Consider the following 23327-nt stretch of genomic DNA (forward strand, 5'->3'; position numbering starts at 1 on the left):
ACACTGGAATTACCATGGCGTCAGTAACAGAAACACAGCTGGGCGACCTCCAGATATCTGCAGGTCAAATCCCAAAGTTCTAAACAACACACGGGTCAAGGGTGTCTCAGGATCAGTCTGAATATTTCAAAGGAAAAGAACTGAAACTGCATCTTAGGAAACTTTGTGGAACAGAGCACAGGCAGGGCTTAGGGAGAATTAGAGGTGCTGAAGGCTTACATTATAAAAGAATAAAAATCAACCCTTCATCCTTCCACTTCAGGAACTAAAGAACAAACAGCAAGGAGAACCTACATCTGATGCTATCATATAATTAAAGACATCAATGAAACTGTGATGAGGAAATTAATAGAGAATCAACTCAAAAGCAGGCTCTTTGTAGACATACTTGTAACAGATACACCACAGCTAAGTTAAGAAAAGAGACACAAAAGTTACTCAGCAGAAATGAAAGATACCATTATTCATCCTACAGAGAGTAAAAAAACCATAAAGGAATATTATGAATAACTGTCTGGACCCAATTTGAGAACTTAGATGAACGGGACCAACTCCAGGAGGAAAACAATCTACCACAACTCACACCAGAGGAGGAACACACAACATGGACAGGCCAATGAAATGATAATGACCATCATCAGAGGAAAGGCATGGCCCAGGGGTGTCATGGTGGATTCTGCACCACACTAAGGAGGAAATGAAAACTACCCTCAATCCCCTCTAAGAGGAAGCAGGTAACACTTCCAATTCATTCCTCAAGGGGTAGCCTATATGATATGCTGTGATGTGAACAGTTTCTGGCAGCCAGACCAGGGAACCTGCGTGGACCACAGATGAATGGATTCAGCACCCTGGCAAAATTGCAAAGTAAGCATCATATAAAAAGGAGAAATGAATTGCATGTACTTTGATCAAATTGCAGAGAAGCAACTTTAATTTCTTTAATTTCATTTCTTAAATTCTCTGAAGTCCAAGACCAGGATTGGTTTGTTGAGGAACTTCAGAAAACTATTTCTACAAGTGGAAATAGTAGACAAACATTTAAGAGTAGCCAAAATGTCCAGGAGTCTCCAACAGCTTGTAGAAAAAAATATCTGGTAGTATTATAGACTGAAGGTCCATGTAAACCCCAAATTCACAAGGTACAAGGTGAACACCCAGTGGGTGGCATTAGGAAGGGGCATCTGGGAGGGACCTGGAATTAGATGAGATCATAAAAGATGCTCATGAATTATTAGTAATCTCATGAAAATCTGTTCTGTTCACACAACAGAATTTTCATTTAATAACAATTTCCATGACACTGAATTGATTTGTAACTGCCATGTTTGTCCCATAAAATTTATTGTATCTTCCAAGTTCAAAAAACAGGAAGCAAAATGGAGCTGTCCACTGTAAGGAGTTCTTCATTATACAAAGGAACCAATATTCTCACGAATCTTTGTAGTTCAAATTTATCTACCAAAACTTTTGTGGAAATGCAATCATTTTCTGCAGCAACAATGACAGATTTTTTTTTTGTATATTTCTTTTCTCTAGTAGCGTTCTTGATCCTAAGACACATGACTACATTTCAAATCAAATTATAAAAAAGGTGAGGTCTCACAAACTTTCTACATGTGGAAAGAGGAAGCAGAAAGGTAAATAAGAATTTTTTTCAAACACACACACACAAAAACTATCTTTTTTTGAAATCTTTTTTTTAAGTCTTTTAGAATAGTTTACTTTGCTGAGCTCTGAATAAACACATTCTACATTTAAAACTGGGTCTTAAATAAGGAGGCAGATCATTTCAAAGTGAAAAACACAGAAAGGGCTGGTGCTGAGGGAGCATAGATGTGTCAGGCTCAGGGGGCGGGTAAGGTCCCGCCTGGTCCTGCTCACTGAAACACTCCATGATCACCCTCCCAGGAGACCTGACCATGACTCCAGTCTATGACACTTTCAGGTTTGCACAGCACTGCACTGGGGTGGGTGGTCCTTATGCTCTGGGAGAGTTTTCCTCCTATACAACTGTGAGAGAATGCAAGGGCAGGAATCACTGCTGATCTGGTCCCTCAGCACCAGCATCCACAGGCTGATTGTCCACCTGTCTCCAAGAAATGGGAACAGGGCTTGGGGGAGACAGTGTCCCTAGGAGGCAGCTGTCTAGATAAGGCCTATTCCAGGAGATTCCTCAGCCCCAGGGCCTCCAGCTTCTCCCCTGAGAAGCTGCAACCCACATCTCAAGCTGTTCTCTAGGAGGAGTTGACCCTGAAATTGCCTGTACCCTGCAGGACAAAGCTCAGCTATAGGCACCTTCGGGCAGCCCCATGAAAGGGCAGTGGCCTAGTACACAGGACCTTGTGAAGAGTCGAAAGGGAACTTTGACCCTAAGGCATTAAGCCTCTGTGCCTGGGCAAGGTAAAGGAAGACAGACCCAAAGAGTTGTGAAGTGGGGCTAGCTGGTGGTGCACTCCTGTAATCCCAGACAGGAAGATCGAAAGTTCAGAGCTAGCCTCAGCACTGGTGAGGCACTAAGCAACTCAGTGAGACCCAGTCTCTAATGAAAATACAAAATAGAACTGGGATATAGGTCAGCTGTTGAGTGCCCCTGAGTTCAATCCCTAGTACCCCCACACACACCCTGAAATAAATAGCAAGAGTTGCAACAATGGAGTTCCAGGTGACTATCCTCTGCTTTCACCACTTGGCAAATGTTCACAAACAGAAACAAATATTTGATGCTGTGCCCACTGAATGCAGTGTGAGGAGCAAAGAATGGATAATGGTCTGAACTGGACCAGGAAGTTGAGTCTGGAAATGTGAGGAGAAAGTAGGTATTATAAGGATCAATTAAAAGCTCTAGCAGGGATTAGGTGTGGGAGATGGGGGCAAGTTGACTCCTAGTGAAGAGCATGGACATGGACTCCTCAGATCAGCATCCTCTACACAGGAGCCCCATACCTGAGGCAGGATCCCCTGAGGCCCACTGTCTTCAATGCACACTGAGGGGCTGGGCTGGCATCAAGCTGCACAGAGAGTGTTCTGCCAAAGTGGCTGCAGACCAGGCAGCACATTGGGAACCCACCTGCACCAGCCCACACCATGGCCTGAAGGCATCAAGGGCTGAGCTGTAGCAGCATCAGACTCAGGTCTGGGCTGACTGACTCTGGAGCTGACAGTGGGAGGCCAGAATCCAGCTACAGCTGGTTACCACCAGTTCTAAACAGCCCACCTCCCTGAGCAGTCCTGGCCCCACACACTCACCATTTCCTGCCTTCTGGAGAGTCCTGACTTCCTTCCTGTGGACCTCATAGCACCTGGAGGTCAAAAGGAGATAGACCTGAGCCAGAGCCACTTGGGCCTCACACAGCAGAGAAGACACAGTCCTGGAGATGGATTCTGAGCTGCAGAGGATGAGAGATGAAGGCCTCTGAGACCACAGAAGGCCACCTGCTCCAGAAGACCCCTCTCTTGTCCCAGCCCACATACGCACACTTTGGGGCCTGAGTGAAAGGAGATGTATCCGCCTCCTGGATAAATGAGGCCAGAAGGACAGGGTTTTGGCTACGGCCCTTTTCAGGCAGGGTTTCCTCCCTGCAAGGGGACCTGCCCCACCAGGGGACACTTCCACTTAGGCAGAGCTGAGTCCTGGCTTTCCAAAGCAGGCCCCGAAGTTCTTCTGCACCTCTGGGCACAAAGTCACAAGCATATGTGAGGAATTACAGCCTTGGTGTCCAAGGCAGCCGACTGCCATCTTTTTAACCCATGGCAGACACCTTCTGATACTGAAAATCCCTCCCCTCTTTTTTTTCCCCTCATAAGCAATTAGGGGAACAGTTTTCTCTTCAGGAATCAGAACAAATACTTGGTACTCAAACTCAAGTTTCCCTCCTTCCTCCAGGACCCTGGACTCTGACCCACTGGTGCTAGAAATAACATAGAACCCTTCTTCCTGGTGCCTCTTGAGAACAGGCTGACTTCTGGAGAAACACTCTCTGACCTGGCCCCCTCCTCGCTGCTCTCCCCTCCAGCTTCTCCCTGACCCTGTTTGCCCCTCCCTAGGAAAGCAGCCCTTTCTGCAGGAGCTGTGGGTGCTTGCAGAGCTGACTGGTTCCACACACCCATAAGTTCAACCCCTGGTACAAAAAAAAAAAAAAAAAAGCAATAAACTCAGTGTGAGGGAGGAAACAGTATATAAGAATCTTTATTTGACACAATATTAGACCAAATATTTCTTTTTCTTATTCTTCTGAATTACCCTTCTTCCTTGCCCTCTGGAAATATTTTCTCATCTTTTTTAGGTCTACTAATAAATGGCATTTTGCAGCTAATGAGTAATTGAAGTGAGCAAGTCTTTCCAAGGCAGCAAACCCAGGGAAGGGGGACACTGACCTGTCAGACTCCAGCTTCAGGTCAGCCCACCTGTCACCAGGCACATCCTCCCACCCCCTCAGGTTGCCTTTGTAGTTTCTTGGGTGGTGGTGGTCGTTGTTATCACTGAGCCTCATCTGCAGCTCATTTTATTTTTTATTTTGAGACAGGGTGTTGCTAAAGCAGTTTCAAAACTGCGCTCCTCCTGCCTAAGCTTCCCAAGCTTGCTGGGATTACAAGCTGGGCCAAAAGTTTATAGGTTTTTGCTCCACACTGCTGGGGTCAGTTTTCCCTGCTTTGGAATCCTTGTTGTCCCTTCATGACTCTAGAATCCAGAGGACAGGAATCATGTCTGTCCATCTCCCTTCATACCAGCATCCCACTGTCTGACCAGCGGGTCCCTAAGAATGGACAAGGTCACAGGGTGCAGTGGCACATACTTGTAATCCCAGCAGCTCAGGAGGCTGAGGCAGGAGGATTGTGAGTTCAAAGCCAGCCTTAGCATCTTAGGGATGCCCTAAGCAGCAACTAAGTGAGACTCTTGTCTCCAAATATTTAAAAAAGGCTGTGGATGTGGCTCATAGATTAAGTGCCCCTGGGTTCAATACCTGGCTTAAAAAAAAAAAAAAAAAAAAAAAAAAAAAGAATGGAACAGGTCTTATGGGGAGACAGTCTCCCTCTCCAGCAGATTCCTCAGCCCCAGGGCCTCCAGCTTCTCCCTTCAGAAGCTGCACTCCACACCTCAAACTGTCCTCTAGGAGGAGCTGACCAGGGCCTGAAATTCCCTGCATCTTGCAGGACATGGGGCAGCTCTGGACACTCTGTGACAACCCCCATGAAAGACCAGGATAGTGGCTGGGGACACAGGATCCTGTAAAGTGGCCAAAAGACACCTGTGCCCAAAGGCATTTATGAGGCATCTGTCCTTGGAGAAAATAAAGTGTCATAAGTGCTTCTTAATCTCAAGTTCAGGTCATTCCTCTCTGCTTTCCACTCCTAGGAAAGAAATGTTCACCCACGTAAAAAAAAAAAAAAAAAAAAAAAGGCCATCCATTACTCGGTGAAACTACGACAACTAAATCACTGTCACCTGTCACCTGCACGTCGCCTTAAGAACGGACGGTCCAGAAGGTGCGCGCCAGAGGGTGCAGTCGGCGGCGTCTGGGAACGCGGGAAGGCACTGCTGCCGCCCTAGGAGGAGCCAGGCTCTAGAATGGCAATGCATTTGGGACCCGCTTCTTGCGCACGGGGAACCGGGCGCGCGGACAAGCGCGTTCTTCCCACCGACCACCGCCGCTGCGTGCCTGGGAGCCGCCGGCTGCAGGAACTGCCCAGATGACCCATGGAGGTCGGAGGTCGCCAAAGGGAGAGGGCTGGACTCCAGGGTCCCGCTGCCGCTTAGCCCAATCCGCGGGCCCAGGTGACAGGGGACAGCGCCACTCGCCAACGGGGACCCGCGCCAGCCCACCAGGACAGGGCCCTGGGCCACCTACCAGCCCGGACTCCGCCCCACGCTCCGCAGCTGAACCTCACGCCGGTCCCCACGCCGGGCGCTGATCGGGTCCCGCCAGTCTTGACCGCACACCCACCGTCTCTGGTCTGCGGAGTGATTCGCTGACCTCCCGAGGAATCTTTAGAAACCCGAGCCGGGAGACACAGGCTGCGCAGAGCCTCCCGAGCTTCCGGAGCAGAGGACGCGAGCCTGTGAGGAAGGAGCTCCGCAGACGAGGAAGAAAAGCCCGCGAGACTGCGGAAGCCCGCCCTTGCCGTCCGTTCGCGCGCTGGACGGGACAATTCCGCCCCAGCGCCCTGATGGACAATACCTAGGCAACGCCCCCGTCGTGAGTGACAGCTAAGCTCATCCAATCCCTGCCTGCTAGAGGCCAGAGTGACAGGTGTATTGACCCATCTCTTTTCAGGTTCACCCTCGGGGTTGCGCTGAGACCTGACCCTGTGGGGACGCCTGCGCTGTGAAGCTGGCAGAAGATAGTTTAGAAATGGTTGTCACGAACGGAGCAAAGCAGAGGAAGAGATGTGCTGCTCCTGCCTGAAGCGACATGAGCTTTGACTTAGCAGTTCAGAGCGCACCCTTCCTGACCTCTACTGTTGTGACCGCTCGGACGCTCAAGGCAGCCCGGCTTCTAGGGCAGCAGCCTGCGGTGGCGACATGATGGGTGCCACGAGCGTAGTTCACAGGTCTGGAAGCCACAGGGACCAAGTTCAAGCAGGTGAAGTTGATTATAAATTACTCAACGAATGTGTGCAGTGTTTTTTTTTTTACATGTGATCAACCCAATACAGTAGGTTTTTATTAGTGGGTATTTTCGGGGAGACTGCTCTGACATTTACTCTGCATTCTGATCTTCCAGTCCAGAATACGTCACCTTCCGTGTTGATATGGATTGCACACGAGATGTTCCCCAGGAGCTCACGTGTGACACCCATCAGGAACATTCGGAGGTGAAATTTTTATAGGCCTGAGGCCTTCTAGGAAACTGAGGCAGTGTGACCTCCCCTTTCAGACCCCAATTCTTTAGAAAAACAAAGGTCTCAGGCAAGTTGCTCAGAATTATAGGCATGAGTTTACTAGAAGGGATAGGAAGGAGAAAGGGGACATTCTCGAGACAGGGGGACCTCTCAGGAGAGGGACGGTGTGCACTTCCAGTCCTCCAGGTTTATTGGGGTCCCAGGGAAGTTCCTGGAGAGTTCCAGAGTTACACATATTGACTTTTGACTGACAATAAAATGACATCAGACTTTTGCACCCCGCTGTCTTGACAGTGCTAGGTCACTTTGGTCCACGGTGACTGGTTCTGATTGGAACCTGTTCTTACAAATTTTATAGTTAGGGAGAATGAGCCCTATCTCTCTGAGCTTTAGGATCTGATCTGGCAAAGTGTCACAAAAGTCCCCCCTCAGAGTAACTTGGGTTCATCTTATTGACATTATTCTGGGCCTGCATTTCTCCTGCAGATAACAGGTAGTTTGTTGAGAATGTGACATATGAGGCCAGGCAGTAGTGTGTATGAATTACTTCTTGGAAAATAAAGCACGAGGAGGGGCAGGACAGTGGGCCCATTTTAGAGAATTATTCACTTGACCTCATGTTTCCACCACTCACATCTGTCCGCCTCCTATCAAAATGATTATTTTTTGAGAGTTGTAACTTCATCAGTGGGTTCATCCACTTGATGGATTAATCATTTGAAAGAACCGCTATACTGGATGGTACCTGTAAACAGGCAGGGCCTGCTGGAGGAAGTATGTCCTGTGAGCTTGCCTTGGGGTTTATCTTTGATCCCTGGCACTGCTCTCTGTTTTTAAAAACATTTATTCTTTTAGTTATATACAACACCAGGATATGCCCTGACATGTTCATAAAGATATGAAATCAACCTATACCAGTTCAGTCCCCAGCACTTCCCCCTGCCCCCTTACCCCTCCCTCCACTCCACTGATCTCTTCAGTTCATCTACAGTGTAGTTTTTTAAAAATCATTAGTGTCCTGTAGATATGCCTGATGCCAGGATCCACCATGCCCCGACCAGGCGTATAGGAAAATTCTGTCAGATCCCTTCCACTGCTCCTTCCTTTTCCCATCCTTCTTCCTCCTCCTCTGTCCCCTTTGTCTATTGTACTCATCTTTCCTCTACTTTGTTGATATTTCCTCTCCTGTGTTTTTTTCTCTCTTCCTTTTATATTTACCACCCCTCCTCTCTTGTTTTTAATTAGCTCCTGCATATCGGAGAAACTTTTCAATTTACCTGCATGTATTTCTTTATGTATTTCTTACTTACTGCTGCAAAACAAATCACTCCAAAAGTCATTAGTTTATGAACGAGCTGGCCAGCAATTCCAGGTAGGCTCAGCTGGGCTCCTTCAGGTGAGCATTAGGATGGCTGACCAGACAGCTCTGCTTCTGGGGGTGAGCTGGCTGTGTACTGGGGCACCTCCACTTTCCTCCCTGTGGTGCGCTTTCCTTCAGCAGGCTGATGTGGGCTTGTTCTCATGGAGATTTCAGGGTCCCCTCTATTGCTACCTGGCATGCCTGGGGACGGGAAGACAGCCAGGTCGTCCCTCTACCACCAGGGAGCAAGCTGGAGCCAGAGCCAGGGACACTTCCTCCCAGGCCTCCTGTGCACCCAAGGACAATGACAGGGATTTTCACCCCACAACTCTTTGAACTAAAGTGCCCATGGAATCAAGCTAGACAGGATGTGGCAAAGTCCCTCTCCACACCAACTTAGGCTGTGTACCCCAGGGGTGGGCAGACGGACAGAGCCAAGTCACCGCTCATGTCACCCTCAGTGCAGCCTGTGTCTGGAGCAGCTCTGGAACCATGGAGCTCTTTCCCACCCCATGGTGATGTTACAGGTATGAGGCCTTCCACACAACTGAGGGAGCATGAAGAGCCCCCCTTCATCCCAAGACTTGCAATCATGCCAGAAAGATTCCAGACATGTTTCTCAGTGTAACAGAAGTGAGCTCATTAGAATGCATGTGAAAGTGGCAAAGGATCACTGAAGGCAGAGAGTGAGTCCTCTCAGGAAGGAGGAGGACAGCACACTCCTCTTGCTCTCCAGTTTCACTGGGAGGTCCAGGAAATTTCCAGAGTCCTGTCCATGCCACCTTTTGACTTACATCATAGGAGCTGCATGGACTTCCTCCCAGAGAGGATGATGTACTGCTCAGAATTGGGAGTTTTTAGGGAGATTGAGTCCCATTGTTTTGTCTCAATTTCCCCATCCCCTAATAGGTTTCTTATTGAATCTCCCTATTTTTGCCTCAATTTCCTGCCCTTTAATTAGTTCATTACCTTTTAATACGTGTTATGACCTAGTTTTGGAGATAAGGGAGGAGCCAGGAGGCTTGGTTACATGAAATAATGATGACATGGTCCAGAAATGATAGTTTATCTCAATGAATGCTAGAGGAGGCTTTGACCTAGCAGGCCCCCATCTTACAGGTGTTTGCCACTCAGATAAGGCTCCTGAGGCTCAGCCGCACTTCTTGATCTCTTCCTGCTCACCCATTCATGGCCAACTGGCCACCTAACAGTCTCTCCTGGATTCTATTGTTTTCTGTTGTGCTAGGGATTGAGTCCAGGGCCTTATGCATGCAAGGCAAGCACCTGAGCTATATCTACCAACTGAGCTATATCCCCAGCATCCCCCCAGATTGTTCCAAGACATTTGCACATCAGCATGATCTGGCTGCTTTCTGCTGAAGGAAGTGAACCTAGGAGAGGTGACCACGCATCCTTGTTCTTCCTCAGGTAGGGCATGGAACATGAAGGGTATGTAGCACTGCGGAACATCAGAGGTTCATGTTGGTGCATGAGGCACATGTAGAGCAAGAATCATGCTAAGACAACAGTAAAAAGCACAACAAAGCACTATTGTCTGCAGACAGCACAGAAGCAATCAGTTCCATCGGCCAGTCTCTGAAAACAATGAAGACAGTAACTCGTGAAAGCTTCGGGGATGAGCCATATGCCACTGATTTGTGAGTGGAAGCCATTTAAGGCTTTAGAAAGATTTTCAGAATCCTGAGAAACATGTACACATCATATAGTTTTAATAAAATCATAGGTGTCCCTTAAACTATAGAAATCTAATGTCATCAGATTCTGTAAAACACCTTTTTTTAAAATATTTGTCCTAAGTAGTAATACATGACAGTAGAGTGCACTTTGATAGATCATCAGATTGTACATGGTGTAGAATCCCACCAGTCATACAGTCATATATATACATATGGTAATAATGTCTGATACTTTCTACTATCCTTCCTGCCCCCATACCTTCTCCCCTTCCTTTATTCCCCTCTACCTAAAGTAACTTTATTCTTCCCTAGCTTACCCCCACATTGTGAATTAGCATCTGCATATCAGAGAAAACACTGGGCCTTTGGTTTCGGGGAATGGGCTTATTTTACTTAGCATGATATTCTCCAATTCCATCCATTTACCTACAAGTGCCATAATTTCATTCTTCTTTAAGGCTGAGTAATAGTTCATCTCATTCATATATATATATATATATATATATATATATATTACATTTTTAAATCCATTCATGTGTTGAAGGGCACCTAGATTGGTTCCATAGTTTAGCTATTGTGAGTTGACCTGCTATAAACATTGATGTGGCTGCATCATGGTAATATGCTGATTTTAAGTCCTTAGGGTATAAACTGAGGAGTGGGATAGCTGAGTCCAATGGTGATTCCATTTCAAGTTTTCTGAGGAATCTCCAAACTGCTTTCCATAATGATTGCACCAATTTTCACTCCCACAAGGAATGTATGAGTGTATACCTTGCTGCCCTCACCACCCCCACATCCTTGCAACATTTTTTATTGTTTGTATTCTTGATGAATGCCATTCTGACTGAAATGAGATGAAATCTTAGAGTAGTTTTGATTTGCATTCTGTAATTGGTAAAGATGTTGAACAGTTTTTACATGTTTGTTGATTGATTGCATATATTGTACTGTCTGTTTAGTTCATTAGCCCATTTATTGATTAGGTTATTTGGTTTTTTTTTTTTGGTGTTAAGTTTTTTTGAGTTCTTTAGATACTGTAGAGATTAGTTTGCTCTCTGTGGGTGGGAAAGATTTTCTCCCATTCTGAGGGTTATGTCTTCAAGGTTTTTTTTTTTTTTTTTTTGTGCTGAGGATTGAACTTAGGGCCTTGTGCAAGTGACACAAGCACTCTACCAATTGAGCTATCTCCCTAGCCCTATGTAGGCTCTTTCTTCAACTTATTGATTGTTTCCTCTCTGAGAAGAAGCTTTTTAGTTTGAATCCATCTCATTTATTGATTCTTGATATTACTTCTTGTGTTTTAGGAGTTTTGTTAAGGAAGTCAACATTGTGAAGGTTTAGGCCTACTTTTTATTAGGTGTAGGGTCTCTGGTCTTTTTTGAGTTGAGTTCCATGCAGGGTGGGAGATAGGGGATTAATGTCATTTTGTTATATGAGGAGTTACAGTTTTCCTATCACCATTTATTGAATAGGCTATTTTTTCTCTAATGTATGTTTTGGGCACCTTTGTCTAGTATGAGATAACTGTATTTAAATGGGTTTGTCTCTGTGTCTCTATTCTGTACCATTGGTCTACATGTCTGTTTTATTGCCAATACCATGTTGTTTTTGTTACTATGGCTCTATAGTATAGTTTAAGGTCTGGTATTGTGATGCCACCTGCTTCACTCTTCTTGCTAAGGGTTGCTTTGGCTACTGTGTGTCTCTTAGTTTTCCAAATGGGCCCTATGGTTACTTTTTCTATTTCAATTAAGAATGTCATTGGGATTTTATTTTTTTAAATATTTTTATGTATATTTTTTAGTTGTAGATGAACACAGTTTTTTATTTTTATGTGGTGCTGAGGATTGAACTCAGTGCCTCGGCATGCAGGGCAAAAGCTTTACCACTGAGCTACAGCCTCAGCCCACTTACTGGGACTTTAATACGAATTGAATTAAATCTATATAATGCTTTTGGCAGTATGATAATTTTGACTATATTAATTTTGCATATCCAAGAACATTAGAGATCTTTCCATCTTCTGAAGTCTTCTTCAATTTATTTCTTTAGTGTTCTATAGTTTTCATTGTAGAGATCTTTCACCTTTTTTGTTAGATTGATTCACAGGGGTTTTTTTTTTTTTTTAAGCTATTGTGCATGGGGTAATTTTCCTAATTTCTCTTTCAGTAGATTCATCACTAATATATAGGAATGTGTTTGATTTATCCATGTTGATTTTATAATCTGAAACTTTGCTGAATTGATTTATGAGTTCTAGACGTTTTCTGGTGGAATTTTGGAGGTCTTCTAAATATAGAATCATGTCATCAGCAAATAATTTGAGTTCTTCTTTTCTCCTGTCTAATTACTTTGGCTAGAATTTCAAGGATGATGTTGAATAGAAGTGATCAAAGAGGACATTCTTGTCTTGTTCCACTTTTTAGAGGGAATGCTTTCAATTTTTATCCATTTAGAATGATGTTGGCCTTGAGTTTAGCATAGATAGCTTCTATGATGTTGAGGTATGTTCCTAGTATATTTAGTTTTTCTAGTGTTTTGAACATTAAGGGGTGCTGTATTTTGTCAAATGCTTTTTTAAAATCTATTGAGATGATCATATGATTCTTATTTTTACATCTATTGATGTGATGAATTATTGTTATTGATTGAACCAACCTTCATCCCTTGGATGAACCCTACTTGATCATGGTGCACTCTTTAATATGTTTTTATATGCAGTTTGCCAGAATTTTATTGAGAATTTTTATGTCTGTATTCATCTGGGATATTGGTGTGAAGTTTTCTTCCTTTGATGTCCCTTTGACTGGTTGACCTGCAGACAAGATCATAAGAAACCAAGAACAGAACTTCCAAGAATTATGGGATAATACGAAAAAAACAAAATTTAAGAGTTACTGAGCTAGATGAAGGAGTATAGATAAAAACCAAAGAAATGCACAATCTTTTCAAAGATATAATATCAGAAAATTTCTCAAACTTAAAGAATGAAATGGAAAATCAAATGCAAGAGGCTTCCAAAACTCCAAATGTACAAAACAGCAGACCTTCCCAAGACACATTATAATAAGAATGATTAACAGAGAATAAGGATAAATTTTTAAATATCACAAGAGAGTGGGGGAAAATACTATGTATGGAATGAGTCCTGGAATAGTATATTTTAAGCTCTGAGAGAAAATGGATGCCGGGCTGGGGATGTGGCTCAAGCGGTAGTGCGCTCGCCTGGCATGCGTGCGGCGTGGGTTCGATCCTCAGCACCACATACCAACAAAGATGTTGTATCCGTGGAGAACTATAAATAAATAAATAAATATTAAAGAATTCTCTCTCTCTGTCTCTCTCTCTCTCTCTCTCTCTCTCTCTCTCTCTCTCCCCCCCCCTCTCTCTCACTCTCTCTAAAAAAAAAAAAAAAAAAGAAAATGGATGCCAACCAAGAATTTTAAATCCAGCAAAATTAAGTTTCAGCTTTGAAGATTAAATAAAAAATCTTGCATGATAAACAAAAGTTAAAACAATTCACATTAGAAAGCCTGTACTACAGAACATTCTCAAAATATTCCATGAGGATGAAGTGGGAAAAAAAGTGAAAACCAGCAAAGAGAGGAACTACACCAAAGGAATAGTCAACCAAAGGAGAAACTAAGTCAAATTAAAAACAAGAAATGAACCAAAATGACCAGAAATATAAATCATGGATGTTAATGGCCCAAACTCTTCAATCAAAAGACATAGACTGTCAAATGGGAATAAAAAACAAAACCCAACAATATGCTGTCTCCAAGAGATTCACCTCGTAGGCCAAGACATCCACAGACTGAAGGTGAAAGGATGGGGAAAATCACATATATGGAGTGTGTAAACAAGCAGGGTTTCCATCGTCATATCAGATAAAGTGGACTTCAAGCCAGAGTTAATCCAAAGGGATAGAAGAAGGCAATTTTATACTGCTTAAGGGAATTATTCATCAACCAGACATTACAATCATATATATTTATGCCCTAACCAATGGAGCATCTATATACATCAAACAAACACTTTTCAACTTCAAGAATCAAATAGACAGGGTCTGGGGTTTGGGCTCAGAGGTAGAGTGCTTGCCTTGAATATGTGATGTACTGAGTTGAATTCTCAGCACCACATATAAATAAAAAATAAAAGTCCATCAATAACTAAAATGAATTAATGAATAAAATAAATATTTTTAAAAAAACGAATCAAATACACCACAACACAATAATACTGGATGATTTTAACACATTTGTAGCCACTGGATAGATCCCCCAAACAAAAACTAAACAAAGAAACTCTAGAACTAAATAATACAATCAATAATTTAGACATAACAGACATATATACATTTCATCCATCAATGAGCAAATACACTTTCTTCTCAGCAGCACATGGATCCTTCTCTAATATAGACCATATCACATGCCATAAAGCAACTTTTAGCAAATACAAAAAAAATAGAAATAATACCCTGAGTTCTATCAAATCATAATGGAATGAAATTAGAAATCAATGATAGAATAAAAAATAGAAGCTAACACCTAGAAACTAAATAATATGCTATTAAATGACAAATGGATAACAGATGACATCAGGGATGAAATTTTTAAAATACTCAGGGTAAATAAGAAGAATGATACAACATATCAAAATCTCTGGGACACGCTGAGGTCAGTGTTAAGAGGAACCTTCATTTCATTGAGCTCATTTATTAAAAGAATAAAAATCAAAAAATAAATGACCTAAATTTACATCTCAAAGGCCTAGGAAAATAAGAACAAATCAACATAAAATACAATACAAGGCAGGAAATCATTAAAATCAGAGTTAAAATCAATGGAGTTGAAACAAACAATTTTTAAAAATTGACAAAACAAAAAGTTGGTTCTTTGAAAAACTAAATAAAATCAATAAACCTCTAGTAACACTATTGAAGAGAAAACTCAAAAGTAATAAAATACACAATGACAAAGGAAACATCACAGCAGATACAGCTGAAATACAGAAGAAAATTAGAAACTATTTTGGAAATTTACACTCCAATAAAATAGAAAATCTTGAAGACATCTACAAATCTCTAGAGTCATATGACCTACACAAACTGAATCAGGAGGACATACAGAATTTAAACAGATCAATTACAAGTAAAGAAATAGAAAACACCATCAAAAGACTACTGATTAGGAAAATCCCAGGACCAGATGAACTTTTAGCAATGTTCTACAAGACCTTCAAAGAAGAATTAACACCAATACTCCTCCAAGTATTCTATGAAATAGAAAAGGAAGGAACCCTTCCAAAATCATTCTATGAGGCTAATATCACCCTGATACAAAAACCAGACAAAGATACATCAAAATAAAACAGCTTTTGTTCTCTGTTACTACTGTGTTAGTAGAGGGATCCTTTGATCTATGTCATTTGGGATCTCTTGGTGAAGTTAGCACTTTAACATGCCATCTTCTAGACCAATCTGAGGAATAACTATTCGGGCTAGATAATCATACCAGTAAAAAATAGTTACAGATCAATTCTGCTTATGTAGCAAGTTAGAAGGATTTTAGGCTTATGAAATTAGGCCAAAATTGACTCAGGATAAACTTCTGACTCTGGAGGAGCCTTTGTGATAGATATTACTAGGCACCCCCACACTAGAACCCTTTCCTTATAACCTTCCAGCTTTATTTACTTTTGAGAGGTTTGACACAACTGCACATCACAAGTTTCAGTTAAAAAAACATTGTCTGTTCCTACTATCCCTAGTTTTTCACATGATGGTGTGCTGTACGTTGTCAAATGCTTTTTATGCATCTATTGAGATGATCATGATTCTTGTTTTTAAGTCTATTAATATGATGAATTATGTTTATTGATTTCTGTATGTTGATCCAACCCTGCATCCCTGGGATAAATCCCACTTGATCATGGTGCACTATCTTTTTAATATGTTTTTGTTTGCAAATTTGCCAGAATTTTATTGAAAATTTTTGCATCTATGTTCATCAGGGATATTGATCTGAAGTTTTCTTTCCTTGATGTGTCTTTGTCTGGTTTTGGTATCAGGGTGTTATTAGCCTCATAGAATGCGTTTGGAAGGGTTCCCTCCTTTACTATTTCATGGAATACTTTGAGGAGTATTGGTGTTAATTTTTCTTTGAAAGTCTTGTAGAACTTGGCTGAGAATCCATCTGGTCCTTGGCTTTGCTTGGTTGGTAGGCTTTTTTTTAAATTTTATATTCTTTTTATTTACTTATTTATTAGTTGTTGATGGACCTTTATTTTATTTACTTGTAGGTGGTGCTGAGCATCGAACCCAGTGCCTCATGCATGCTACGCAAGCACGTTATCACTGAGCTACAACTGCAGTTGGTAGGCTTCTGATGGCATTTTCTATTTCATTACTTGAAACTGATCTGTTTAAAGCATGCATGACCTCCTCATTCAGTTTGTATAGGTCATATGTCTAGAAATTTGTCAATGTCTTTAATATTTTCTATTTTATTAGAGTATAAATTTTCAAAATAGTTTCTAGTTATCTTCTGTATTTCAGACGTGTCCATTGTAGTATTTTCTCCATCTTGTATTTTAGTAATTGGGGTTTTCTCTCTTTTTCTCTTTGTTAGCATGACCAGAGGTTTTTCTATTTCATTTATTTTTTCAAAGAACCAACTTTTTTTTTCCAAATGAAATATTTTATTAACATGGTAGTTGTCTTTGTAACATGTGCACACACACTCTGCACACTCAGAATGATCTCCCTGGGGAAGAAAGACTATGCCTAAGGGGAAAATGAAAAATAAAAAATTCCTGTAAGTTTTCATTATTGTAGGCAATTATGTCCACATCACTTACAAAGCTATTGCCAAATCTGTCCAAAGAAGCAGAGTTTGAAAGGGGAGGAGGAGATCTTGGGATAAATTCCACAGTGCTATAGCAGAGCTCTCAATATGAGAAAGCTGACATAAAGTGGACTTTTGCGGTGAATTTTCTCTTTGCAAAATATGGGAAGAAGTTTATCAATGGGGAGAAAATAAGAGAAGGTGGTGTGAAGTAGGCTTTTGCAGTCAGTTTTCCTCACAGTATTGTGTAGGGTCATCAAGAAAATGCTTAGTCTTTCTCTGGAGCCAATTTCAGAACTTTTCCAATTACAATGGTCTTACCCTCATCTCTTAAAGTAAAATGACCCTTTTGAGGGAAGTCTTTTAAGGTCTCAAGGCAGATGATTCCTGCTGTCCTTAAGCAGGTGATGCATACTTGATCTTGTTTCACAAAACAGGGTTGAGTCTTACTTTTTCCCCTGATTTTTTGTCTACCAAGCAGATTAAGGCTGTTATTTTGACTTCCTCAATACAGGTATGAATATGCAGCACCACATTATACCCTGGGCAGATGATGGATTTGTGCTATATAATCACTATCTGGCGTCAAATGTGCATCCAGAATGACAAAGGTTATTAGGATCACAAAGTTTGAATCCTGGAAGAATCTCTTCTTCTTCAATAGTTTTGAATCTGATTTTGAAGTTTTCACCTAGTGCTACAGAATCTGTTTCTACATCATCAGAAAGTATTCCTACAACTTCCACATTGTACTTATTTGGCATCATCACAAGTTTCTGGCCTTTACAAATAGATCCTGGACCATAGTGCCCATATCCTTGTACTTATCCACAATTGGCAGCCTGATTGATCCATCAACTGATCTATTGAAGTTTGGCAAATTATCCAGATATGGAATAAATGGTAATCCCATGTACCAAGGATAGAAATCTGATTGCTCAAAGAACCCACTTTTTGTTTTGCCAGTTTTTGTTTCAATTTCACTTATTTCAGCTCTGATTTTAATTATTTCCTGTCTTCTACTGCTTTTGGTGTTGATTTATTCTTTTTCTAGGGCTTTGAGATGTCCTAAACCCAAGGCTAGCATCATCCTAAATAGAGAAAAATTGAAAACATTCCCACTAAAAATTGGAACAAGACAAGGATGTCCTCTTTCACCACTTCTGTTCAACATCATCCTTGAAACTCTAGCCAGAGCAATTAAAAGAAAGAAATTAAGTGGCTACAAATAGGTAAAGAAGAACTCAAACTATCACTATTTGCAAAAACATGATTCTATATCTGAAAGATCCAAAAAATTCCACCAGAAAACTTCTAGAACTAATAAATAAATTCAGCAAAATAGCAGTATATAAAATCAACACCCACAAATTAAACACATTCCTATACATCACCAATGAATCCACTAAAACAGAAATTAGGAAAACTACTCCATTCACAATAGCCTCAAAAAACATAAATAAATAAAATACCTGGGAATCAATCTAACAAAAGAGGTGAAAAACCTGCACAATGAAAATTACAGAACATTAAAGAAAGATATTGAAGAAAACCTCAGAAGACGGAAAGATCTTCCATGCTCCTGGATAGGTAGAATTAATATTATCAAAATGACTATACTACCAAAAGCATAATAGTAAATGAGGGAATCCTTTCAAACTCATTCTATGAGGCTAATAACACCTTGATAACAGAACCAGACAAAGACACATCAAGGAAAGCAAACTTCAGATCAATATCCCTGATGAACATAGATGCAAAAATTCTCAATTCTCAGATTTAATGCAATTCCTACCAATGACATTCTTCATAGAAATGGAAAAAGCAATCATGAAATTTATTTGGAAAAATAAGAGACCCAGAATAGCTAAAGCAATCCTTAGCAAGAAAAGTGAAGCAGGAGGCATCACAATAGTAGAGCTTAAACTATTCTACAGAGCTGTAGTAACAAAAAACGGCATGATATTGGCACCAAAACAGACATGTAGACCAATGGTACAGAATAGAGGACACAGAGACAAACCCACATAAATACGGTTATCTCACACTAAACAAGGGTGCCAAAAACATTCACTGGAGAAAAGATAGCCTTTTCAACAAAGGGTGCTGGCAAAAGAAGAAATCTGTATGTGGCAAAATTAAATTAAACCTCTGTCTCTCATCTTGCACAAAAATCAACTCAAAATAGATCAAAGACTTAGGCACTAAAACAGAGACCCTGTACCTAATAGAAGAAAAAATAGGCCCCAATCTTCAACACATCAATCTAGGATCTGACTTACTTAACAAGACTCCTAAAGCACAAGAAGTAAATCAAGAACAAATAAATGGGATGTATTCAAAATGAAAAGCTTCTTCTCAGCAAAGGAAACAATTAATAATGTAAGGAGAGGGCCTACAGATTGGGAGAAAATCTTTATCACTTGCACTCCGATAAAGCATTATTCTCTAGGATATTAAGAACACACAAAACTTAACACCAAAAAAAACAAATAACCCAATTAATAAATGGGCTAAGGAACTGAACAGACACTTCACAGGAGAAATAAAATTGATCAACAAATATATGAAAAAGTGTTCAACATGTCTAGCAATTAGAGAAATGCAAATCAAAACTATTCTAAGATTTCATCTCCTGTCAGAATGTCATTCACCAAGAATACAGGCAACAATGAATGTTAGCGAGGATGTTGGGGAAAATGTACACTCATACACTGCTTGTCGAACTGCAAATTGGTGCAACCACTATGGAAAGAAGTATGGAGATTCCTCAGAAAACTGGAAATGGAACCACCATTTGGCCCAGCTATCCCACTCCTTGGTTTATACCCAAAGGACTTTAAATCAGAATACTATAGTAAGACAGACATATAAATGTTTATAGCAGCTCAATTCACAGTAGCTAAACTGTGGAGGCAACCTAGATACTCTTCAATAGATGAATGGATTAAAAATGGAATATTTCTCAGCTTTAAAGAATTGTGAAATTATGACATTTTCCAGTGAGTGGTTGAAGTTGGAGAATATTATGCTAAGCGAAATAAGCCAATCCCACAAAATCCAAGGCCAAATATTTTCTCTAATATGTGGATGCTAATTCACAGTAAGGCAGGAGGCACTAGGGAAGAATAACATTATCTTAGAGTATGTAGCAGGAAATGATGGGAGGGGAGGGATGGGGATGTGAGGATAGGAAAGATAGTAGAATGAGGGCTGGGGTTGCGGCTCAGAGGCACAGTGCTCACCTACCATGCATGAGGCACCAGGTTCAAGCCTCAGCACCACATAAAAATAAAGATATTGTGTCCACTTATAACTAAAAAATAAATATTTTTTAAAAAGGTAGTAGAATGAATCAGACATTATTACTATATGTATATATGTGACTGTGTGACCAATATGATTCTGCAACATGTACAATCAGAAAAATGAGAAATTATATCCCATCTATGTATGATATGTCAAAGTGCATAAATGCATTCTACTGTCACATATAACTAATTAAAACAAAAAATTTTAAAAAGAAGAAAGAAAAATATTGACTACCTGTTCAATGTACATCTATGATCGTGCTTTGGTTATATATTACTGCCAGGTGCTTAATATCAGGTTCATAAAAAACACACCTTGTTCTTATATTGTTAATGTCAGGTGAGATTCCTCAGGGTTCACTGGCAAGTTGTGAGAAGCCTCTTGGCTTTTTTTTTTTTATACTGGGAAATTGAACTCAGGGTCACTCAACCACTGAGCCACATCCCCAGCCCTGTTTTGTATTTTATTTAGACAGGGTCTCACTGAGTTTATTAGCACTTTGCTTTTGCTGAGTCTGGTTTTGAACTTGCAATCCTCCTGCCTCAGCCTCCTGAGCCACTGGAATTACAGGTAAGTGCCACCATGACCAGCCCTTCTTGGCTCCTTTAGCTTTCCTCTACATGTTGTGCCATCTGCCAGGTTGGGTCAGGCTCTTGCTGAATACATGTGTCTTCCCTCTCCAGTGACCCTCTTTGCAGAGTGTATACTGGTTGACTCCTTGTTCTCTTGGGTCCTCACAACCCTCCTGATTGGTAAGTCAGGTGACAAACCAGAGTTTTTGTGTTAGACATCCAGTAGCATTTAAGTGGAAGTAAGTAATGAGTTTTAACTTTAATGCCTATAATTTTAGAGTTTCCGCTTCCATGTAATTAGAGTCAGTATTGTATTGGGACTCAACATTTTATTCTATGTTTCTTTTAGGCTTCTTGTCTTAAATTAATTCAGGTTGTTCTATTAGAGGAAAATTGGGGTACAGGAGAAGGAGGGGGTGCAGAAGAAAGAGGGAGGAGGAAGAAGGAGGTGGAAGAGGAGGAAGAAGGGGAGAAGGAAGGGAGTGGAGAAGGAGGAACTGAATGGAGAAGGGGAAGAAGGGGTATGAGGAGGGGTGGAAGAGGAAAAGGAGGGGAGAGTGGAGGTGGAGTAAGGGGAGGAGGAATTGGAAGAGGATGGAGAAGGGGGAGGAAAGGGTAGAGGAGGGGAGAGGGAGGGGTTGGGAGGAGGAGTTGGAGGAGGGGGAGTGGAGGCAGAGGTGGAGGGGTTGGAGGAGGAGGTGAGGAGATAGAGAGCAATGCCAATGCTCCTGGCTGCTGATTTGGTTGATCAGGGATGAATTATATTTTTTAAACTGCACCAAGATAAAGATAATTTACATGCAAAGAAATATACTGGGTGTGTTGGGTGCAGTGGCACACACCTGCAATCCCAGCAGCTTGGGAGGTTGAGGCAGGAGGATCATGAGTTGAAATCCACCCTCAGCAAAAAGCAGGGTAAGGTGCTAAGCAACCCAGTGAGACCCTGTCTCTAAATAAAATACAAAATAGGGCTGGGGATGTGACTCAGCAGTTGAGTGCCCCTGAGTTCAATCCCTGGTACCACCCCCCCAAAATATATTTACATACACTTACACACACACACATACACACACACACAAGATAGTATGCTAAAGAGGAAAATGCAGGTATATCATTGTGTTAAAAACATGTTGTGGGGCTGGGGTTGTAGCTCAGTGGTAGAGTGCTTGCTTAGCACAGGTGAGGCACTAGATTTGATCACTAGCACAACTTAATAAAACTAAATAAACAAGAAGCCGCATAACTTAAAAAAATGTGCTGTACCTGGGAGCTTATGTTCATTAACTATCACTGGGTAAAATTATGAATCTAGAAGTCCACTAGGCTGATTAGAACAAACCCCATTTTGTTTGGTCAGGAAAGCGCCTTCAGTGGTCAGATAAAGGAAGGACTAGGATCACTAAAATTTTGTGGCCCCTCATCTACTTTAACTGATTACAGCTTGTTGTAAAATATAATTGAGAGTTTCAATATTTTCTAGAAAAATGCTCCATTCAATTACTTTTCTTATCAGACCTCCTTTCAGGTCTGTGCATTGAAGCCGATGGAGGACCTCACCCAGGTAGGCCGATGATTCATTCTCAAGGGAGTACCACCATCTTGCACTCACATGGCATTCCCATCTGGGATGCCACTGTATCTTTCCAATGCTTCAGTGTCCACTCCAGAAGGATTCTCTGACACATGAATGCAGAGTAGGATGCTGTGCCATGGCCTGTCAAACCCAGTGGAAAGCCAATCTGACATGGCGGGATCAGATCCAAGCATCATTATTTATGCTCCCTTTGGATAGGCACAAATCGTGTGAAAATATTTGATGGCTTTCTTCTTTTTTTACACTTGGAACAATGAATCGATACTTTCTTTACATTCTTATGAAAGACCTTATATAACCAGAGATATTGCCACACACATGGGCAACCACTTTTCATCAGGGATAAAACTACAGTCATTCTTCTATCCAGTTGTTTCAAACCAAGGTGCATTAAAGACTCTTGTTAAAATTGTTCAGATAAACATGCTGATTGGGATCATAGTCAATGTTTAAGAAGTCAGACTTTAAGAAGTAGTGTTCTAATCCAGAGCTCACTCATCACTCATGCTCCTTCACTCAGGAAGCAGTTCAGCCTGGGGGATGTCACTTTGACAGACACTCACAGAGTGAATTGTGGATGCATGGTTATAGGATTTTAGACCTGACATTAAAGGGTTGAAGTCATGATTTTAATGGAATAAAGTGAGTAACAATGGTCAAAGGTCACAACAATTAGTTTTGAATCTGGGAACACAGAGGGATGAATATATTGAGGAGAGATTTGAAGTGTTATTGGGCAAGTCTTGGTGAGCCAACCCTTATTTTCAAAAGGAAGCTGATGACTCAGATGCCAAAATGTGTCCCCAGGAAAACCACTGAGTTTTCTCAATCAAATCATAAACCTAGTTTTTCTTTTTTCATTATTAACTTCAACAGCACAAATTTAGTAGGGGAAATGATGATTTTGAGGCAGGTATTCTCAGGAGTGTGCATCCCCCCCCCCCCCGGCTGTGGTCCATCCTAAGTTGAAGCATGGACCATTTCTGACAATAAAGAGATTGACTCAGACCTGCACCGAGGCTGGCTGTGTCACTACTGCCTCTCAACCTTCCCTTCCTCATCAATTGGCCCCACCAGTGTGAAGTGGAACAGCCC

At 41.4% G+C, this 23327-nt stretch overlaps 2 protein-coding genes across 2 annotated transcripts in view; one reads left to right on the forward strand and one right to left on the reverse strand.

Annotated features, from left to right (window-relative positions):
• The window catches only part of LOC308655630 (uncharacterized protein), an 84041-nt gene extending 77739 nt beyond the window's left edge, over positions 1–6302 (reverse strand). Inside the window, exons 1-2 of the mRNA XM_081305705.1 lie at positions 5946–6302; positions 3250–3302 (exon numbers count right to left, since the gene is read on the reverse strand). Coding sequence (XP_081161831.1) covers positions 3250–3297 — 48 coding nt within the window. The 5' untranslated portion in view covers positions 3298–3302; positions 5946–6302. The remainder of the gene's footprint in view (positions 1–3249; positions 3303–5945) is intronic.
• LOC308655607 (uncharacterized protein) overlaps positions 1–23327 on the forward strand; it is an 801622-nt gene that overhangs the window by 236804 nt on the left and 541491 nt on the right. The window lies entirely within an intron of this gene.

This window comes from Spermophilus citellus (assembly GCF_964194105.1).
Source record: "Spermophilus citellus genome assembly, chromosome: 1".
Taxonomy (NCBI): domain Eukaryota; kingdom Metazoa; phylum Chordata; class Mammalia; order Rodentia; family Sciuridae; genus Spermophilus; species Spermophilus citellus.